The sequence below is a fragment of the Anabrus simplex genome, chromosome 7, assembly GCF_040414725.1.
Source record: "Anabrus simplex isolate iqAnaSimp1 chromosome 7, ASM4041472v1, whole genome shotgun sequence".
In the NCBI taxonomy this organism is placed as follows: domain Eukaryota; kingdom Metazoa; phylum Arthropoda; class Insecta; order Orthoptera; family Tettigoniidae; genus Anabrus; species Anabrus simplex.
The window spans coordinates 224,832,995-224,856,476 of NC_090271.1; the positions used below are offsets into that span (position 1 = coordinate 224,832,995).

Consider the following 23,482-nt stretch of genomic DNA (forward strand, 5'->3'; position numbering starts at 1 on the left):
GAGAGGTCCCCAGCTAGTTGAACTGCTGAAAGTATTCTTGGCTGCAAAAGTTTCTCTAATCCTTTACCAGCAGTATCCAGCATACATAAAGGCCTATAGCCCCCAGATTTTCCTTTGCTTATTAAAACTAGCCGAGCTGTTTTCCAGCGAACACTGAACACCCCCGATAGCAGGCAGCTATTGTACATTTTCAGCAGTAGTTGTGGACAGAAATCTGCTATCAGCTTTAATATCTCTGCTGGAATACTATCTGGTCCTGGGGCCTTTTTATTTCAAAGGGACCTAATCGCTCTCATCAATTCTTCTCGTGTAAATAGTGGCACATCATCTATGAATTCATCATCATCATCATCAGCAGACCTCTCAGGATGATCTGGGAATAATGTATCCACAATATCCTTCATTGCATTTGAGTCCATGATCGTGTTCGAGAAATTTCCAAGTTTCTTCATAACGATCTTGTATCCTAAACCCCATGGATCATCATCCATTTCTTTAGCCACCATTTGTCGACTTTACTCTTTTTGATAGCATTTCTCAATTCTTTCTTTGCCGACTTATACTCAGCTGTAAGTGAGGTGTCTTCTTGGCTGACTCGTGCTCTCTGTGCCTTCCGTCTAAGTTGCAGACAACGTCTTCTCTGATCAGCAATATCTTTGGTCCACCAGTACGCTGAACGCTTCTTGTTTCGTGATGTTTTACGAGTCATGGAAAGATCACATGCTCTCCGAATAAGCTCCATAGTGAGCTCAACACATTTCTCAGCGGCTTCTTTCCTTTTATAACAACATATTTGTTCTGTTATACTATCCATTTCATTTCTTAGGATAGAAAGAAATTTTTCTTTGTCCATACTTTCTATATTCCACCGCGTTGGTTCATACGATCTAATATTAATCTGTGAAGTTTCAGGAAGAATACAAAAAGTAATGTACTGGTGATCACTTCCCGTGTATTCTTCAATCACCCGCCAGTCATTGATATTCGACACGATGTCCTCAGATACAAAAGTCACGTCCAGTATGGTTCCTCTACAGCCCGGTCGTCGAAAAGTTGGCACATTTCCAATATTAGTGACCATCAAACCCAGCCTAGCGGCCATCTCCATAGTTCAGCGCCCTCTAGAGTCATACTGTGGCATACCCCATTCTAGTGCTTGGGCATTGAAATCACCAGCCACGATTAAACCGTTGTCAAAACCTTGTAATACGTCCTCTAGGCCGTCCAGCTTAGCCTGAAATTCAAATACTGACTCATTTGGCGTAAAGTAACAGCTCACTAAAGTATATCTACCAGTGCGGACCCAAACAAAACCGTCTCCGCATCCTTGGTTTGATACTGGGCATCTACCCAAATCTGGTATCCAAATTGCAGCTGCGCCACAATTATCTACGAACCATCCTGGGTGGTCTCTGTCTTGATAAGGTTCACTGAGAAGAAATACGTCTACTCCTATCTGAAAGGTCATCTGCGTCAAAAAATCATTGGCAGTTCTACTCCTATGCATATTTGCTTGAATAACTGCTAGTTTTAGCCTTTTCGAGAGCTTCACGAAACGCTGTGCAGGCTTTTGAGCCAAGTACATGACTTTGATTAGCTTCGTCAACGTTAATGTCTGTGCAAATTATGCATCTCGGATTTGCTTTGCAACCTACCGCCCTATGCCCGGCTTCTCCGCACTTAAAACAAAGTTTGCTTCTATCTACACCTTTGCAGTTTCGTGCATGGTGTCCATACGAAAGACATCGAAAGCAGCGAGATACCACGATCCTTTTTCGGATTCTACAATCCAACCATCCTATTTTAATTTTACCCATATCTAAAAGTTTCTGGGCCTCCTTATCTTCTATCTCAATGATAGCAAGTTTTTGCCCTCTGCTGTTTGGATTATTAATTGACACTTTCAGTTCTCCTTCGAAATTCTGAAGATCCTGTCTTACAGCTTCCTCTACATCTAAAGCAGTGGTGATACTGTCCATGTCCCGAATTTCCAAGGTAGTGCGGGGAGTTAAAGTCTTCACATCGCCATCCGTTCCAAGGACATTCCTTAAAGATTTATTAAAATTGTCCCTGTTCTCGTTTTGTGTGTCTTTATTAAAAGCGAGAAGAATCGCCCCGGTCTGAGTTTTGTGAATAGATCGAATACTCACACCGCTGTCTTCAGGTTTTATTTTACTCCGTATACCCTTCAAAACATCTGCAAAAGTCTTGCCGTTTGTTGGTTTGATAAGGACAGCATCAGAACGATCCCTTGATTTTAAATGGGTCCGTTTATCTTGTTTTTTCCCACCATCAATGACCTCCATTCTGCCAGAATCTACCTTATCTGTTAAAGGTTGGATATCTTTATCCTCCTTCATTTCCTTCTTCTTGTTTTTTTTTTTTATAGGAAATCTCGACCCATTTCTCCTTATCTTTCTCCTCCCCGTTCGTCACTAACGGTGTCGTAGGCAATTCATTTATCTCTACGGTTGTTTGTTCCCGTTTTAGATTTTCACTAGCTCTCTTCCAGGATGTCCTGCATGCTGCTCCAGCATCGAGAGCTTCCTCCAATTTTCGCAATCCATTCTGGATTTCCAACTTAAGGTTCTTAAGCGGAATAGCTAGAATGCTTTTCACCAATGCCCTAGCGATCTCAAGATGTTCCTCCTCTTTACGCTGTTCCTCCATTATTATTTCCTCACTCCTCCCATTAAGTACTTGCGTCATATCCTGTGTCCCAATGCTGGCACATTCAAGTACGTTTGCACTCCTATTCTGATGATACGAAAGAGAGAGCTCTACTGAATCTTTCTGAACTTCTGCCTCCGTCATCATGCAAGAAAGGAATCTAACTGGCCGTGACTGAGCCGCGGCGGCGAAGGATCCTTTCTTTGATGTCGTATATTCCTTGAAAGCAACTTATAACCTAAATCCTGAATGATGAAACACTAATCTACAATTAATTTGTCTACAAGTCAACGAAATAATTTGATGAAGTTGTAAAACAATACTACAGGTGCCAGAGGAATATTCTAGTTCAACTTCTAATGGCGCATGTAATTAATTACTTACGAATTCAACATAAGAAGTACACACACATATTCACCCATCTTTCCATCACGCAACAATCAATAATAATAATAATAATAATAATAATAATAATAATAATAATAATAATAATAATAATAATAATAATAATAATAATAATAATAATAATAATAATAATAATAATAATAATAAAGTTATTGGTTTTATGTCCCACTAACTACTTTTATGGCTTTCAGAGATGCTGAAGTGCCAGAATTTTGCCCCACAGAAATTTCTTAACATGCCAGTAAATCTATTGATATGAGGCTGATGTATCTGGGCATCTTCAAATACCACCAGACTAAGCTGGGATTGAACCCACTAGCTTGAGCTCAAAAGGTCAATACTCTATCGCCTAAGCTACCCAGCTCAGCTCTTGGTTAAAATTTGACTTTGTGTTAAGTATCAAACCAAACAAAACAAAACCAAACCCCATGTGTTAAGTACAGTGTGCATAACACTTATTCTTCTGATGTTTAATTTATTGCCAAGAATACTACTTTCAGTCTGCCTGCAACCCATTTGTAATAACATTTTTCCAAAATAGTTTTATGAAGTTCTTTGTAGCAAGTTCTGCTTTGGAAAACTATTAGATAAAATCAAAACTTCCAACATGATAAGTTTTTCTTAATTTTCTTGGATACCCTAGATCACTGTTTCATCTATGTCAAAAAGCAAAGACAGGTGTTGTATAGAGCAATCATTTTTCAGGTTTACAAATTAATTTCTAATTTCTGCTCTAATCTTAAGAGCCTTCATGGAGATGATGATTTTTTTTTTTGCTAGTGGCTTTACGTCGCACTGACACAGATAGGTTTTATGGCGACGATGGGACAGGAAAGGCCTAGGAGTTGGAAGGAAGCGGCCGTGGCCTTAATTAAGGTACAGCCCCAGCATTTGCCTGGTGTGAAAATGGGAAACCATGGAAAACCATCTTCAGGGCTGCCGACAGTGGGATTCGAACCCACTATCTCCTGGATTCAAGCTCACATTACAGCCGCGCGCCCCTAACTGCACGGCCAACTCGCCCGGTATGGAGATGATGACTGTAATTCTAATACTGTAGACAATGCTTAATATTAACAGAAACTGGGAAATACTGTAGACACACTTTATAAAATGAACTGGATTGCATACCATAGATAAAAGCAGTATGTTAATATTACAACCTACTATGCACTTTGTCCCATACATAGGCAGTTGTGGGACACTCTTGTAATGTTCAGTCAAATATACTTGAAATTTACCTTATAAATATTTAATACATTTCCTTTTACATCATAATATGAAATTCCTGAGGAGAAAATAAATTACTGAAGTTAGATTACAAACCTAAGAAGCCTGTCCATCTCAATCAGCTCTAATATATCAAGGCAACGATCCTCTTCTGGAATGTGGAGAGCAAGCATAGAGACAGGATCCTCACACAGCATACTCCAGCCACGAATGTCAGACAATTTAAGAGCATGCACTTGCAAAGACTGGTTGGGAACACGAGCCCACTGATGAGGCTTCAGACACTGCACTTTAAGTCTTGGAGGGAACTGTGAAAATCAATGGTCATTTAACCAAAAATTAACAATAGATTAACTATACATATGATTAAGAAACATCATCTTGGTTTCTACTACACCTTAAAGTAATATGGACAAACAAAAGCACACACATATACTTTCTGAGGCAAGATTCATAGGAAGTTAAGTAGATTTGATTATACAGCTAGCTCATTGAGAGACTGATAATTAAAAAGCATATCCTCAGCTAACAAACTAACAATAGCAGATTTATCTAATACAAGGGCTGTTTTTTCCAACTTTTGATCTTGCATGTAAGACAAGAGATATTTGGGAGCCAAGTATGTGCAATGTGCAACTGAAAAATACCCTCTCCACAAACTCTGGCACTGTCAGCTCTAATGCGCCAGTCATAGCCAAGATACAGGCAATTGAACATGGCCACTAAGATCTATACTCCCGCCAAGTGTGAGTTGCGAAGTGTGATACATTTTCTGCAAGCAGAAGAATGTAGCACTACTGAAATCTATCACAGAATGAGTATAGTGTACAGTGAAAATTGTATGTGTGATGGTAGTGTGCGGGAATGGTGTTGGAAATTTAAAGAAGGGCGAACAGACATCCATGACAAAGGTGGGCAAGGACGCATGTTTGTCACTACCGTACCCATAGTTGTGTGTGTTGATGAGTTTGTCCACTATAAATGGAGGTTTATGAACAGTGAACTTTCTACACCAATCCCAGACATTTCAAGGTCTTCTCTGTACACAACTGTGACTCAACACTTAAGATACGGAAACTCTGTTTACGTTGGGTCCCAAGAATGTTGACTGATGATCACAAAACTCAGTGTATGGCATCAGCTGTAACGTTTCTCATGTGTTACCATAGCGAGGGGGAAGAGCTTTTCAAATCATAAAATGTTTTGCTGATGGTTGTGGGAGAAGAATAAGGGTTTTTCATATCATTGAAAGAGATTTAAAGAGAAAAGAGACTTTAATCCAAACTGCAGAATATAACAATATTCTTCCCAATATGAAATAGTTTTCCATCTTGGAAAAGATGTTCCAGCTATTGACTGGAAAACAGACACACTATATATTTTCAAATCAACAAGCAGCTGGTACTTCAAATTTTCTGCTTCCAAAGGGCTTCTACTAACAAAATCAAAAGGGGGCAACTCAGTCTTAGTTCAGGGTGAATCCCACTACATAACAGGTATTGGCTCAACATTGTGTTTGCAAGAGAGGAAAAAAAATGTGGACGATGATGAATCCAGGAGTAGATTCCCTTGTAAGTGAGCATTTTGGGTCTGATTGGTAAAACATGGACAAACTTTATTTTTGCAAAGACTTCATGATTCTAACAATCAGACAAATAATAATAACTCAAATTATGAGGAAGAAACATGTGAACATTTATTAGAAACTGAGTTTAGTGTGTAATTTTTGCAAGCAAGTTTCAATGTTAAAAATGTTAAATTACATTCAATGCATACAGTATTTACTGTACTATTTAACCTTTACCCCTTGAATTAAAGTTATCTGTGTTGTCTCTACTACTCGTATTTTAAATGTAAATTTTTATCTTATATGACCTGTATTCATCTTTCATGATTTAGCACTTGCTTTTAAATGATGTAGTTAGGCTATATACGTTTACAGCAAGCTATACTGGAGCAAATAAAAGCAATATGTGGAATTTAAGACAAATAATTTTGTATTTTTATTTTTATTTATTTACATTTTATGTCCTTCATTGGACCACTTTAGCCAACTTTATACAAATAATTTTTTAGTTTCCTGTCATCCCAGTACTTCTTCATTCTCTCTGATCTTATCCTTCTTTCTTCATCAGAAATCACCCTTCCTATTGTCTGTTTGTTGATTCTGATTTGCAGTCTGGTTTGTTTGTCTGTGAGTTTCTTGATTTTGCCGGTTTTGTTTCTTAGGTCTTCCACTGTAATTTGTAGTTCATTCACATCTTTCTTGATTTCTGTAATCTACTTAATGTTGCACTTACTATTCCATAATTTTTCTATTATTCTACTGATGATCCTGTTCTCTGGTGTCCTGATTAGATGTCCAAAAAATGAAATGCGTTTCTTCCTGATTGAGCTCATTACTGGTTCTATTTCCTTGTAGACTGTTTCATTAGAAGCTACTCTCCAGTGTCCATCTTTTTGGTATGATTTGTTGATGATTTATTATTATTATTATTATTATTATTATTATTATTATTATTATTATTATTATTATTATTATTATTATTATCGTTATCGCATACCGATTGGTTTTGTTAACAATTTCAGTGTACAAATTAGCGCTAAAAAGCAATTGAAAAACTCTATTCAGTCTCTGGTTTCATACCTCGCGGTAGTTTGTAGGCTGAAACCACTGTAAATGGCGATTTCTTGAAATCTGGATCTGTTGATTTATAACGTGCCAGCCGTCAGCATCAGGTACATGTTGGGTTACGGTACACAAACCGACCATCGTCAGTTCACTTTTAGGCATCGTGAAATGCTATTAGATATATTCATTAGGAGCAGAGGTGCGAAAATACTGTGGTTTCGTGTGTTGCCTGACATATACAACATACTGTATATAAGACTAGAAGAGCACATGGCGACCATGTTTGTTTAATATCGCTCGAGCTTTCGTGTGTGTGAGTGGACAGCTGACGGCTACACTGCCATCTAAATAATAGATTTTTGACTGACTGTCAAATAGTATCTGGATTCTACAAAGTTCCACACGGAACCAAAAGATGGCAGTACAGTATATCATTGTGTATTTTGTTGGCTAAGAGATGGCTGACGAGCGGTGGGCGATAAAATGTCATGTCGGGTCTCCCGCGACATGCGACCAGAACAGGAATATCGTAATGGCCTCACCCGACAGACGAGTGGTAAGGGTTAACAAATGTCATCTGTTCTAATTGTCTGCATCTGTAGCGTAATGGTTAGAACTATTAGCTGCTGTCTTCAGAGGCTCAGGTTTGATTCCTGGTTCTGCCAGAAATTTAAGAATGGCAGGAGGGCTGATATGTGGTTAAAATGGTACATGCAGCTACCTCCATTGGGGGTGTGCCCGAAAAGAGCTCCACCACCTCGGGATGAGGACACAAGTTTTCGTTATCTGTTCTTATTTATATTATTACAGAAGGTCGTTTGGGATATCTGGTGACAAGTTTGAAGGCCACTGGCAGCACTGTTATCAACTTGAGCATGTCAAAACGGGGAGTGTTGATTCACGTCAGTACTGAGAATGTGTGTGTAGAGTTTCGTGACATTAGCTGCAATGATGCCGAAGCAGATTGACCCTTACTGGGAGGGCTACAGAACCCTTTCCAATGATAAATATAGCTATTCTACAATCCAAGGAATGTGCAAGATATCAAAGAATGGGATCATTGCTGTATTGAGTAAAAAATGCAAAGGCCGACTGGGCTTAATTCCAGACGGGAAGAAAGAGGCAAATCCATGACTAGCCACCAGCCATACACCAGAAGTGGTGAGGAAAGTGAATGCCTTTTTCTCAGGTGGTAACCCTGCCCCACCAAAGGACTATCGCACGTAAGTTGGGGATGTCTGTTTCAACAGTTGACACCATAATCAACAAGGACCTGCAATTAGAGAAGTGGTATAAGCGCAGAGTTCACAAGGTGTTGCCTCGTCACATTCCGGAACATCACACTAATGCAAGAAAGCTGTATGAGGGCTATCTGGCAAGGGACAGATGGACAAATGTGGTGACATTAACCGAAGCATATGCGTACCTTAGTGATTTTAACAAACCCTGCTTGATTTACTACAGCTCAAGAGACAACAAAAAATGATCAAACATTGTATGAGGAATGCCAGAAACGTTTTCCAAGGGGTGTCATGATCATTGATGGATACTGCTACAATGGCAAGTTAACCATTCGCCATGTTGCTAATAATGTAAAGATGAACTCTATATACTATCAGTGAGAGGTTTTAATATCCATTTACAACACAGATATCCCAGCACTGTATGGGAGTGAAAAAAATCAAGTACGGGTATGTTAAGATAAAGCATCAAACCACACCTCTTGTTCGACTCATCTGTTCTTAGAGAGAATGGAGATGGAAACTGGAATCCATGTAGTTCCTTTTACTGACATTCTGCTGAAGGTACCCGATGGGTCACCGATGGACTTCTGTAAACTTGGACTCCTAACAAGAGCCTTAGGAAGTAGACGTCCATGCACTATCAATGGCCTCTGGAAAGCCTGTCAGGAGGAGTGGGATAAGATAGATATGCTACCTGTGCGAAAAAGTCTCCTGCAATGGAAATTACGTTATCAGGCTATAGCTAGAAACGCTGGCTTTTCTACTGAGCATGATTGCTGGTGGAGACATGGCTTTTCATAAGCTAATTACCCTTCAAACATCATCCCCAGAGATCTCGAACGACCTTCTGTAATTTCTGCTAAGTTATGGTAAAAGACATTTTTGTACTGTAGATGCCTTTCAGTTTGCTGCAAACCTGGCCATCTCCAGTAATTATCTGTTGCAAAAGCAGCCACCTCCAAACCCAAAATGTCTATATTTCCAATAATTATATTCATAAAATGCTATTATATTTTCCCATTTTGTAAACACTTGTTTACAGATATTTACATTCATAAGTAACCAAAAATACATTTGTCTAGATGTTATAATTTTCTTAAATGCTAACAACCTTGGTCAGGATCATTTCTGCAACCCTAAAAACTGCACCAATGAAGTCAGTAAGTATGGCTGAAGATTAATACCATAGTTTAATGTTGGGAAATTCACAGGTATTACAGCGACTGCAGATATGCAGGATAATAAGTACGTCTGACATGATGTACATATGATATGGTGTAAATTTGATTACTAGGTATATTATTCCAACCTAAGATTGCTCTCAGGGTTGAAATACTTCTTTCCATATGATTAGTTTTCGTACTGGGTATAAAGTTCTTGGGTGCTATCCTTGATCCAAATCAGAGCTAATATTCACCTGGGGAATGACATGACGTTCAGAGTTTCGAAGCACAGCAGCTGATAATGGTAGTGTGGTTGAGGTTCTCCCAAGCTCCAGTTGTAAGATTTCTTTGCTAGTGGCTTCCACAAAAATTGCTGGGAATAACTTTGTTTCAGGCTCCATCTGAAAATGTTCAATTAAATATGTTTCATTAAAAAAAACACACACACACATTCTCAGATATATCCCTTAACCCTCCAAGTGCTATTGTCTCACTACGAGATGGTTCAGATCCCAGCTCAAGTACTATTGCCTCGCAGTGAGACGATTAGTAACATCGATATAACAACTCGTAAAATCGGTATAACAATTGATTTTACAAATATTCTCGATGCAAAATGAAATTCTCTACCTGGTAGACAGTGCAAGTTGGTCTTTGGTTGGGGAAGGAAATCAGTAAGCAGCGATCTTGTCAGCTGTGAACTGGTCTTTGTTTACGTCTGCTCAAACTGCACGGTTGCTTCGAGTGTTTGAAGGTTAATGTTTGCTAGCCGATTTGTGATAATTGTGTGGCTGATTTACTCTATTTTAATTTGTTTATTTTAGTTTAGTGATTATTATAATACAAACATGAGTGAACTAAGTGGTTCAAGTGCAATTAGAGAAGCATTGGAGGAGCTTGGGAATGATGAAAGTGAAGACGACATTGGTAATGTAGAAGATTTTCCTGATGATTTATCATTAGATGACTTTTCTTCTAGAAATGAGGAAGAATAAAACCCTAATTTAGATACCCATGACTATAGTGATGTAGACAATCCAAACATGCTAACCCTACCAGGCACATCTAGACCTAATGAACCACCACAACAGACTCTCTCCGAGACTTTTTAGCTGTGACTTTTTAATTATTCATTGAAGATTATAGTATTATATATCATTGTGCTTGTAATGAAATTTGGCACATTTTGTATATCTTGGCACTTAATTTCAGATAATGTAGTGCTTGTGACCAACATCAAAATTAGAAATACCTTTTGATTTAAAAAAAAAAATGACTAATTATCCATTATACTTTTACTGGAAAGTTGCAAGTAAAACATCCTACTACCGAGCGAGTTGGCCATGCGGTTAGGGCCGCGCAGCTGTGAGCTCGCATCCGGGAGATAGTGGGTTTGAATCCCACTGTTGGCAGCCCTGAAGATGGTTTTCCGTGATTTCCCATTTTCACATCAGGCAAATGCTGGGGCTGCACCTTAATTAAGGCCATGGCCGCTTTCTTACCATTCCTAGGCCTTTCCTCTCCCACTGTCACCATAAGACCTATCTGTGTCGGTGCAATATAAAACAAATAGAAAAAAATTCTACTATTATCTTATTCTCTACTTCTTCCATATATAGTTACAAATTTGTATTTATTATAATTTTTTTTAAATGTATCTGCACGCTGCCTTAAGAATGTTCAGCACTTAAGAGTGAAACAATCAGCACTTGGAGGGTTAATATTTGTCCAATCTTAATATTCTACCTAGATATACAACAGAAATAGTAGGAAAAGTGAAAATCAATCTTTTATGTCATTTACTTGGGATTACAGTAAAATGAAAATGGTTTTCAATACAATGAATGTGAGTATATATCATATAACAATATAACAATTAAAGAAGATTGGTACTAGTTTCGACACTCATTGCGCGTCATCATCAGCCAACGAATCAACTGAGCAAAATACAACTTATCAAACAGCAATATATAACACATAATAGCACCTACAAGACAAATGTTAAACTATGACTAGTTGAAATATAAAACACATGACAGCAAATACAAGGACTAATGTTAAAAGTTAAATTGTAACAGGTTAAAACAATGAAAGCAAATCAGAGAAGGTAACACAATTGTTAAGGTATAATACACGAGAACACAGTCCAGCTTGAGGTTTGTAGAAAATAGGGTGTATCTATATACAACACTTGAATACACCTACTAAGGCAAATTTTAAATGTAACGTTAAAATGATGAGGGTATGGTCAGATGCACCTCATCATTTCAACTGTTACAGAAGAATGCTGAAGGTGAGATGGATAGATCGAATCACGAATGAAGAGATACTGAATCGAATTGGTGAGAGGAGATCGATTTGGTTACATTTGACGAGAAGAAGAGATAGAATGATAGGACACATCTTAAGACACCCAGGACTTGTTCAGTTGGTTTTTGAAGGAAGTGTAGGTGGTAAGAACGGTAGGGGTAGACCAAGGTATGAATATGACAAACAGATTAGAGCAGATGTAGGATGCAATAGTTACGTAGAAATGAAAAGGTTAGCACAGGATAGGGTGGCATGGAGCGCTGCATCAAACCAGTCTATGGACTGATGACTCAACAACAACATAATCTAACAGTGACTTTATACGTGCTGTCATATTTTAGATGGTCATACGCACCATACCCTCATCATTCTCTTATAAATCATGGAATAATTACAAACTTGTTTCCAACAAGATAATTTGAATACAACAAAAAAAAAAAAAAAATATGAAAAATCTGTGAAGTTATTTCTTCAACATCTGAATGACAATAGATTGATTTTGTAATATGTGAAAGTAGTTTACTCTGCAAAGTTCTAATACTAAAAACTTGGCAAGTGTGCATGAATGAATATTATTATAATAAAAAAATAAATAATAAATAATATTAATTGCTTTACGTCCCACTAAATAAAAAAAATCAGGAAGATAATTAATGAGGAGCATGGATTAGGAGCATACAACCACCCTCCCATCCCCAAGAGATTCTTTTCCTTTCTGTTAACATATTTCTCAGTTTTAGTTGTTCAGTTGAGGATTTTTACCTTAAATCTATGGCTTGTTTCTTTGCCCTCACAGGTGAAGGTCACATAACCTGTAGCTGTGTCCATGAAGCAACCAACAAACATTCCTTGTGAAGCTCCTTTCCCTGAAGCATCATTAGTCACTTCGTTGTACAGTTCATCGGCTCTCACCATGTAGCAGCTCTGTCGATCCACACTAGAACATTATATATAATATAATATAATATAATATAATATAATATAATATAATATAATATAATATAATATAATATAATATAATATAATATAATATAATATAATATTAAGTTGTAAACATGAGAAGAAAGAATAGAACAGAATATAATTTATTTATTCATTATGTTACATATAATTGACACTGTTAAGAAAAATAAGATGTTAAATATCCATATACTGTACATACTCAGAATAATACATAATTTCAATAAGAAATAAGGTATTAACTTCAGAGCATTCCTAGAAGCAGGAACAGCTCATCCTATTGTGTTCATGGATTCACTGAACCATTCATAAAATCAACAATGGAATTTGATTCTTAAGGTAAGTATGATTTTGTCCAAGATTTAGTAAAATTTAGATCTACACAACCCCCCTCCCACCCTCATCCCCTCATCCTATTGTGTTACTGGGTTCACTGAACCATTTATAAAATTAACATTGGAATTTTATTTTTAAGGTCAATATGATTTTGTCCAAGATTGAGTAAGTTTAAAACCAACCTCCACCCCATATTTTGGATGGAAAACATTAATAGTGGGGCTACTCATTTCTTTGGTGTGTTCTACCTTTTTTCTGAACACAAGCAAGAGGCGAGCTGTGGGCTAGTTTAGGTACAGAGGCAGGGGGAAGGAAACGACCAAAGCCGATTTTTCCACTAAAACTGAAACTAGTGAAAGGCCATAGTCTCATTTAAATCCCCATTCACCCTCCAGTCAGTATCCCTCCAGCAGTGTATCGCAGTGATAACAATCTCTCCTTTCTAAACTTCGTCCATGCCACCATAACCAGGTCCCACACATCCCAGCTAAGTTAATACCTATTCCTAGTTCCTTACGTTGTTTGGTACCAACATGGAAAATTACCACCTTCTCCTTACCCTCCTCCTTCCCTTCTCTTTTCTTCAACATCTGCCTTAACCTAATTCCTGGATAACACTCTACCCTTGTCCTCTTTTCTCCACACACTTTCCCCACATGCTTAACAATTGAGTCACTCATGACCAGAGTCTCAACTCCAGCCTCCTCATTAGATCCCCTCCTCTCCTCATCTCCCCTAACTTCCTGATGCCTGCTGAACCTACTTCCTCCTCCTTTCTCTCTCTCTCTCTCTCTCTCTCACTACCCTGTTTCACCTCTCTCTTATTACCCTCTACTCTATGTCTCCCTTTCCTATTACTCCCTTTTCTTTTGCCTTACATCTCCTCCTCTAACACTTTTCTGATCTCCATCTTCCCTCTGCTGATCTACCCACACTCACTCATACCAGTTCCTCACTGTTACCTCTCCTGTCCGGCTCCATGACTAAATGGTTAGCGTGCTGGCCTTTGGTCACAGGGGCCCCAGGTTCGATTCCTGACAGGGTCGGAAATTTTAACCTTAATTGGTTAATTTCGCTGGCACGGGGGCTGGGTATATGTGTCGTCTTCATCATCATTTTATCCTCATCACGACACGCAGGTCGCCTGCAGGAGTCAAATCAAAAGACCTGCATCTGGCGAGCCAAACTTATCCTCGGACACTCCCGGCACTAAAAGCCATACGCTATTTCATTTTTTTGTTTTGTTTTAACTTCTCTTGAGTCAACTCCCTGAGGAAAACCCTTAATTCTCATTTTCCTTCCCCCTCAAAACATTAGCCCATCTGTCTTCCACAACTTCTCCCCTTCCTTCCCCTCCCTCTTGCCTACCTAACATATCCTCTACATTGATTGAGGAAGACCTATCTTCATTCCTGTCCTCCGTTACAAGCCTAATTATCTCCCACAAATTCATTACCTCTTCCCTAATCTTCCTTAATCCCCACTCCTTATACCTGCCATCCTCAGCGATTCTTTCCTACCTTCAAAGAAATGTGAAAGAATACGGAAATATCAACAGAAATAAAATAGCATATTCTAATAACAATGGTATTGGCTTTACATCCCATTAACGACTTTTACGGTTTTCGGATATGCCAAGGTACCGGAATTTAGTTCCGCAGGAGTTCTTTTATGTGTCAGTAAATCTACTGACACAGTGCTGACGTATTTGAGCACCTTCAAATACCAGCGGAATGAGCCAGGATTGAACCTGCAAGTTGGGGTCAGAAGGCCAGCACCTCAATCATCAGAGTCACTCAGCCCGGCATAGCATATTCTATGAATAGAATACATATGTCAGAGGTAAGAAATAATGTATACTACACAAAGTTTTCACAACAATAATGCAAGTAAGAAACTAACTGATAAAATAACTGCACTGCAATTAATCTACTTAGATGTATCCTAATTATAAAATAGTAGGAATAACAGGCTACATATAGAAATGTTAAAGTTTTTAGTTATACTAAATACATAATTGTATTATTATTATTATTATTATTATTATTATTATTATTATTATTATTATTATTATTATTATTATTATTGGAAATCAAAATTGTTGTTAAATTTAAATATTCAGGAGAAATCATAACTTATAATCTTAATGAGAAACCAGCTTGGCATAACAGAATAAATAAATTAAAGAAAATTATACAATAAAACATAAAACATATATACATACAATAAAACAAAGCTTATTGACAGCAGCAAAATTAAGACATTATAAACAGTCACACAGCCAGAAATATGCTAGTGAAAGCATTCTTAAAACTACTAATACTGCTGAAACAGACAAAATACTTAAGACAGAATGAAGAATAATTAGAACATGCATAAATAAACAGTATCAAGTATGGACAATGGAGAATAGCATCAAATCAAACAGTTTATATGGAAATACCAGTACTGAGCACGATTAGGTAAAAATGTATATCACTCTTTGGACATCTTATCAGAACACCTGGCACCAGAATTAGCAGAAGAATAATTGAAAAATTATGGAATAGCAAGACCAAGATTATATGAAATTAAGGAAGATGTTAAACAACTACAAATAACAATAGACGATCACAAAAACAAAACAGAAAAAATTAAGACACTTCAAGACACACACACCAGGCTACAGACCAATCAATAAAAGGTCTAATGGGAGGGTATTTTCAACAGAACAATGGAAGGCAGCACCTCTCAGAAAGAAAAAATATTGGGCTGATAGGAAATCAAGAAATCCTTTGTATGATTGATTAGTGGTTCAATGTGGGCCAGAAAATGTCAAATAAAATAAAAATTATATTATTATTATTATTATTATTATTATTATTATTGTCACTTTCAAACAGAAAAGGCAAGAAAGATACTATCTAATACATCTAGCTATGCTACAATTCCAAACTGCAGTTAAACCTATCCTAATTACCATGGGCGCCCATATGACAGTTTGTAGGGGGGTGCCTAGACCTGAGGATACGTAGTATTTGTAATATTTTGGAAGATAAATGGCGACTTGTATTCTGCCGTAGAATAATCCACGGTATACCCTGCCTGTTGGTGGGAGACGGTATTACCACTCCTACGTAATACTAACTTTTAAATCATTTTCTTGAAAGGAAAACACCTGACTACATTCGATTTTTGCCTTTCCCTGAGAGCTAGGGGCAGGAGGGGGCAGCCCCACCTTGGCGCAGTGTATGGGCGCCCTTGCTAATTACAACAGGTTAACTGAAACAAAACAATTCTAGTAACAGCTAAATACCTAGAGAGATTTTTCTCTCAATACATAAATATAGCACAATAATAATAAAAGCATGATAATTACTAATAAAATAACTACAAATATTCTGAAATGCATTTAGATGTAGGTATCCTAATTATAATTGGTTAACTGAAGCATGAGAAATGTACTTAAAACTTAACCCTTATTAGAAAGTTTTCCCTATTTATTCGTTAAAGCTAAGAGAAATTAAAACTGCCCTTAAATGTTCTAAGATTGAGGGTGCAGAGTATAAATTACGCCAGAGACTTGAACTACCTGTTCAGAACTACAAATAAGTTATCGGAATACAGGAATCAGCCGATTATTATTTTTGTTTTCTCAACTACACTATACAAAGAGCAGCAATAATCAAAAACAATACAATGACTTTTAACTATTTCACCAGCAAAATTATATTCTCTTGAATTCCTTTTTTTTAAAAACAAAATTTACAAGGGTGACCAAAATGAAAAAAGAAAGAGAAGGCAGGATTGGAGGATAGGATTCAGGAGAGAAGCAAGATGACTGGAGGATCACTTTACTAGCAGGAATGGCAACACACAAACAAAAGAATACCAATTATTGTCCACATGGCTCTACTTCTAAATTTACATTTCAGCAGATTTTGGCTCTGTCTGGAGGTTATGCGCTGAAGCATAGACATCCAACCAATTCCAAACTGCCATTCATATTGATTTATATCGATAGAGTACAATCTCGAATACTAGTTGCCAACTCTAATGTTTATTTTTATTTTTTATTTTTTTTGCTACGAGGATTGGGACAAAAGTCATGGACATTTTTTTTCTTGTAGTTATGTGAACGGATCACAAATGTATATGTTTCGTGTGGAAGTTCTGCAGGCATAGTGTGTACGCAGAACAACAGATGGCTCTGTGATAGCTGGTAGTAGCGCAGTGAGGGCTGTGAAATCAGTCAAATGGTGAGTGTCGTGCGAGATGGAAGTAACCCATGTTGAGCAGCGCGCTTACATCAAAATAGCCATTCTCCTAGGGATAAATGCAATGGAATGTCACAGTGATTTAGTGGAAGCCCTTGGGAATAATGCTCTACCATACCGTACAGTAGCACGGTGGGTAGGAAAGTTTCAGCAAGGACATGTGTCAACCAGTGATGAGCAACGTTTGGGACAACCTGTCAGTGTGCAGAACGATGTGGTACGTGCCATCATGGAGCAGCTTCTGGATGAAGACAGACGATGGACGCTACTGGAGTTACAGAGGGCAAGTGGCATTGAGAACGCACCGTCCACAGGATATTGTGTAATGAGCTGCAACTGCACAAAATCTCATCGCGGTGGGTACTGCATGCACTGACGGAAGTTCAAAGATGGGTGCGCTATGCAATATGCTTCGACCACCTTGCACACTGGCAACAGGATTGCGATCAATTCTTGTCACGAATAATCACCATCGACGAATTTTGGGCCAGGGCATACGAACAGAAACTGAAACATAAGTCCGGGAGTGGCAACATACTGAATCACCAAGAAGGCAGAATCCTTCCCCAGTTAAATTGATGGTGATCGTTGCATATGACATCAGGGGTGTCATTGTTTGCCACTTTGTTCCACGTGGCAGAACAGTGGCCGCACAGTACTACAGGGACTTCCTGGTGCGACAGGTACGACGAGGCATTTGGGAGAAATGTTCTGATCTTATGGACAGTGCAATAATCCTACAAGACAATGCAAAACTACATAAAGCAGAGTGTGTAGAGCAGCTACTGCAACGTTGAGGATGGGAAGAATTGGAGCACCCACCGTACTCTCCTGACATTTTGCCCTGTGACTTTGATCTCATTCAAAAGATCAAGGAACCACTACATGATAGGCGGTTTGCAACACCAGAGGACATTGCTAATGCTGTACGCCAACAGGTGACCCGATTCACACATGGTGCAGCAAATGCTGAGGCAGATGGTATTCAGCGCCTCCCACATCGTTGGCAGCGTATGGTGTCAGTAGCAGGGGACTACTTTGAGGGTCTTTAGGCCTAGGTTTGTCATGTCAACTTTATGTGTACTGTGTTGTCATTCTTTTGCACCGGGAAGGCCACATTGCCCTGTATACTACTGTAATAAATTAGTGTGTTGCGATATTTCAGTGCTATTCATTGTCCACACATGTAGTTAACACCTTGTCCTTTCATCTGTATATGTCACATTTTCCAACCGGACTGGTATCTTCAAGAAGAAAAAAAAAAACATTTGCCATGACTTTTGCCCCAATACTCAAATTTGTTTTACTTCATACCGACACAGATAGGTTTTATGGTGATGATGGGACAGGAAAGGCCTAGGATTAGGAGGGAATCGGCCATAGCCTTAATTAAAGTACAGCCCCAGCATTTGCCTGGTGTGTAAATGGGAAACCACGGAAAACCATATTTAGGGCTGCCGACAGTGGGGTTCGAACCCACTATCTCCCAGATGCGAGCTCACAGCTGCGTGCTCCTAACCGCACGGCCAACTCACCCAGTCTCTAATGTTTACATTCACCACATGGTTAACCTGTCTCGCTCAGCGAGTATGGTATTCGGTATGGTTCACGATCTTTTACATTTTCCTTCAGTAATTAGTGTGCTTTTCATATTAGTATTTATCTCTCTACTACAGTACAGTATAGTTTAGCATAGCATAACTAAGTACAATACAGGTTCAATTATTCAGAGTATAAAATAGCTGTAGTTTTATTTATGTCCTGTATTAGTGTATTTAGTTCGTCGTGTTTACCATGTCTTAGTGTAGTTCGGGAACGACAAGTGCAAGAAATCGAGATGTGTAGGACAAGGCACACCCTTGAAATCCAGGCCCGTGAAATTGTGTCCAACGTGAATGAGTACTTTGAGAAGAAAAGGAGAATGGTGCTAAATTGCTTCCTTTACCACGAACCGTACAGAGAACTGCCGACACTACCAAAAGTAAGTAAGTACAAAGTAGCGGCAGTTGGAAAGGAGAAATACCATGCTGAGGAACAATCTCCTGGATCCTCTAAGTTTGAAGCGCCGGTTAAGAAAAGGAATCGGACCAAACCAGTGATGAATTTGGACAGTTTCTAGAAAGATGCCATTCGTCGGCATATTTATGACTACCCTACTCTTGCGAAACTACACGAGTCTCTGAGGAAAAGCGACTATTTAAGAGAAGCAAGACTTCACTGAATGTTGTAGTAAAGGAACTGGAATTCCGTTACAAGAAATTAAACGGCTGGCAAGTATTAATGGAGAGAAGTGATATTGTGATGTGGCACTGCCGGTTTTTAAGGGACGTTGTGAAGGAAAATTTTTATTTGATTGTGTGGTTAGATGAAACATAGATCAATGTAAACCTTACCATAGGAAAAGGCTGGGCAGATGATTCTGTGGAAGGTACAATGGCAGTGCCCATTGGTATGAGGGGAGGAGGGAAGAATTATTGTGCTACATGCCGGTACCTAACTGTTTATATGTAGTGACGTGTAAGAAGACTGGCGATTACCACAAGGAGATGAATAGTGTTAATTTTCAGAACTGGTTTGAGTACACGTTAATGAATAACCTGTCTGAAAATTGTACGATAATAATGGACAATACCCCCTACCATTCCATAATTCAGGACAAAGCTCTGAAAATGGCAGAAAAGAAGTCGATTCTTGGTGAGTGGTTAAGCAGGCACAACATTCCTGTGTGGGATGACATGAAGAAAAGTGAACTATTGCGGCTTGTGAAAGAAAACAAGCTACAATTTCCAGTGTATGTTGTGGGCGAAATTGTAAGGTGTCATGGATATAAAGTTATTCGACTTCCAACTTATCATTGCCATTTCAACGCAATAGAGAAAATTTGGTTTCAGATTAAGGGTTATATTGCAACCAAAAATAAGTGGTTTACTGTATCCGAGGTGGAAAACCTGTTAGCCGAAGCTGTGGCGAATGTCAGTGTCGATGACTGGAGGAAAGTTGTGCACAGTACACAAGGATTAATAAGTGAGGCATGGGAAAATGAAGATGTAGTGGAGAATTTCGTCGAAAGTTTCATAATATCTTTGGGGTGACAGTGATTCATTGTTGGAGAGTACCAGTGACTCTGAGATCAGTGGTGTTCTCTTTGTAGGCCATTACCTCCTTTCTCTGCCAGCCATTAGCGGTGAGTAATGTGGTATTTCCTCATTCTTTTTTATTCTTAATAATATATTCTCTTATTAGTGTCAGATGTTGTTAGTAAGTGTAGTTTTTGTGAATATGTTTTCAATCCATATTCATAAGTTTTTCTGAGTACGGTATTACATTTTACAAGGGCTGTTTACCATGGTCATATTGTATCAGCTGTGCGCTGGCAACAGAGGAAAGGCGATGCTTATTTGTTTTGCGAAACTTCAATTTAGAAGTAAGGCCGTGCGGAGTATACATGATCAAACAATATAACAAAAATTTTCTTCATGATAGTTAAAGTCTTTAACCTTTTCACTGCTAATATGTTGAGCAACGATCAGAACCATCCGTGCTGAATTTAAAAAATATAATGTAAAAAATATATATTAAATATCTGAAAAGTGGGCTAAAATAATAAGAAATGTCATCTGAACTGGCAAAATAATTCTAGAATACTTTTCAGTTTTATTATTTTCTTTTTGCACAAAAATTAAGGACAGAGATAATCAAGATTGTCTATTACAGCCAAAAATACACCATCCTATCAAAGTTCAATATTCAATCACTGATATCTGAGTACTCATCTTCCTATTCAAGAGTATTCACAGATTTTATAAGCTTGAACTCTGAAAGCACTTGCCGTCTGCTACTTGAAGGCTTTTTACAAGCTCTGGGTGTAGGTATTTTTCGGGACTGCCAATCTAGTCTGCATACCGAGCTGAGTGCATTATTTCAGATAATTAACCGCAGATAGCAGTAAAATGCGGTGTGCATTTTGACTTATGGTGCATTATGTTCCTAAAAGATTTAGCTTGCTGCCACTCATGTTTGAAAGCCAATGGAAACTCCGAAGGTATCAATTTCCTTTTCAGAAATTTAGCTAAAGTTTCCAACGAGATATCTCAGTCGTAGCAGTATAAGGGTTAAATAGCCCGTATGGTGGACATGATCACCAAGGCGTTGAAATCTAAATGGTCTGACGCCGTGATTAGCCGATTCAAGTCACATTGCAGGATGATAATTAATTATTTGACCACCTATTCAATACCTAAACTTAGTTTCAAACATTCCTTTAGGAAGTTGATAGCTTTGGAAATTTTGCCGTTTGTTATCACTAGTGACATTGGTCAAAAAAAATTCGCCATCCAAACATTGACCGGCAGGGTAGAGAAGGTGGTGGTATACTACTTCTAATCATTAGATGGTGTGCCAAAAGCCTCGATTAAATTCTGAACCTCTCCACGGTGTTCATATGGAGTGAGAGCATATGACGCTGTTGATGGTGATTCATCCGTCGAATGGAGATGTTAGGTCTTGAGCAGACCCCTTGGTGCTATTCGACAGGAATAAGCTATGTGCCAGCACCCTCTTCCTTCCTACTATCATATATCACGTCATTCATTTAATCTCATTCACTCCTCTGATAAGTGTTAAAAACTTCATAATTGGTCCGTATTGAAAAAAGATTTACAATTAAGAGATGAAAGTATATGATTTTCCACCTGTTCAATACAAATTCAAATGTGATATACAATGAAATGTCACATTTTATTCATAAATATTAGGGACTGGTTTTGGCATGTCTATGCCATCATCAGCCTAAAGTTAGATACACAAGGACACAAGTAAATTACACATGTCAATACACAAATAAACTTTCTAACATATTGGCAATTCATAATAGCGTTGATATATACAAAATTTTGAATGTATAAAAACTCTCAATTATACCTCTTATAAAATTTACGATAAAGGTAAAATGATCTATTTACAATTCTGTGATATCTATTACCTAGTGATGTTTTGTGTTACAATTGTGTGTTAAATAACAAAAGATGTCTTTTAAAACACTTCTGTCTGAACAGCTTATATACCTAATAAAAATTTGGGGTATTGACATTCCTATAGTATTAAAATTTAAGACGTTCTATCACGTAAAAATACTCATGTAAATAAAATTAGTAACAGTGTTACTAATTTGTGTATTGACATGTGTAATTTACTTGTGTCCTTGTGTATCTAACTTTAGGCTGATGATGGCATAGACATGCCGAAACCGGTCCCTAATATTTACGAATAAAATGTGACATTTCCTTGTATATCACATTTGAATTTGTATTGAACAGGTGGAAAATCATATACTTTCATCTCTTAATTCCTCTGATGAGGCTGACGTCAGGAAAGGCATATTCTCTCTCTCAACTAAATTTCAATACGTAATAATTACTTAATCACTATGATAATACAGAGCTCTCTCTCACTAGTGCATCCAACAATGAACCTATGAATGAATATCTGTATAATCAATCAACGTAAAAATTTATTTCAGTTTATATACTTTCTTAATAGCACAATGCTGGTCAGATTAATGTTCGAGTGTCAAATAATCAACAGTCTTCTAGCATCTGTTAGGCTGAGCTGAGAAACTCTAAGATTGTGCACTACTCTATAAGTCCAGAACAGGCTCATATTTCAATATACGATAGCACTTTCCAACTATCTCTAATCCTCAATCCTCTGGCTGCTGCCATCAGTCATATGATACAGAGTACTTAATTACAGTGGCGGCTGGTGGTATCTGAAGCTGGGTGTTGCACCAACATTTTCAGTGTCACATTTTTATAGCTTACAGAAATAACAAGAAACTCTTATCGTTAAGTAATGAAATAAATCCTACTAAAACAGTAATATATCTGGCAATTATAACCCAGGAAATAAGAGGCTAATTATACACTGTAAATACAGTTACTCTTAATAATAATATTATTGGCTTTATGTCCCACTAATGAATTTTAACAGTTTTCGGAGACGCCAAGGTGCCAGAGTCCTTTTACATGCCAGTAAATCTAGTGACACGAGGATGACGTATTTGAGCACCTTGAAATACCACCAGACTGAGCCAGGATCGAACCTGTTACGTTGGGGTCAAAAGGCCAGCGCCTCAACCGTCTGAGCCACTCAGCCTGGCACAGTTACTTCTGCCTCACTTGAATTTAAAATTTGCCATCCTGTTTTTCATTGATGCAAGATGTTGGTAATATTGTGGGTGGTCTGGTATGGTGTGGTAAAGAAATTACCCAGCAAGTT

At 38.0% G+C, this 23,482-nt stretch overlaps 1 protein-coding gene across 1 annotated transcript in view; it reads right to left on the reverse strand.

The window, feature by feature from the left end:
- RyR (Ryanodine receptor) overlaps positions 1-23,482 on the reverse strand; it is a 623,761-nt gene that overhangs the window by 255,846 nt on the left and 344,433 nt on the right. Inside the window, exons 35-37 of the mRNA XM_067151578.2 lie at positions 12,417-12,591; positions 9,599-9,745; positions 4,402-4,613 (exon numbers count right to left, since the gene is read on the reverse strand). Of these exons, the coding sequence (XP_067007679.2) occupies positions 4,402-4,613; positions 9,599-9,745; positions 12,417-12,591 (534 nt within the window). The remainder of the gene's footprint in view (positions 1-4,401; positions 4,614-9,598; positions 9,746-12,416; positions 12,592-23,482) is intronic.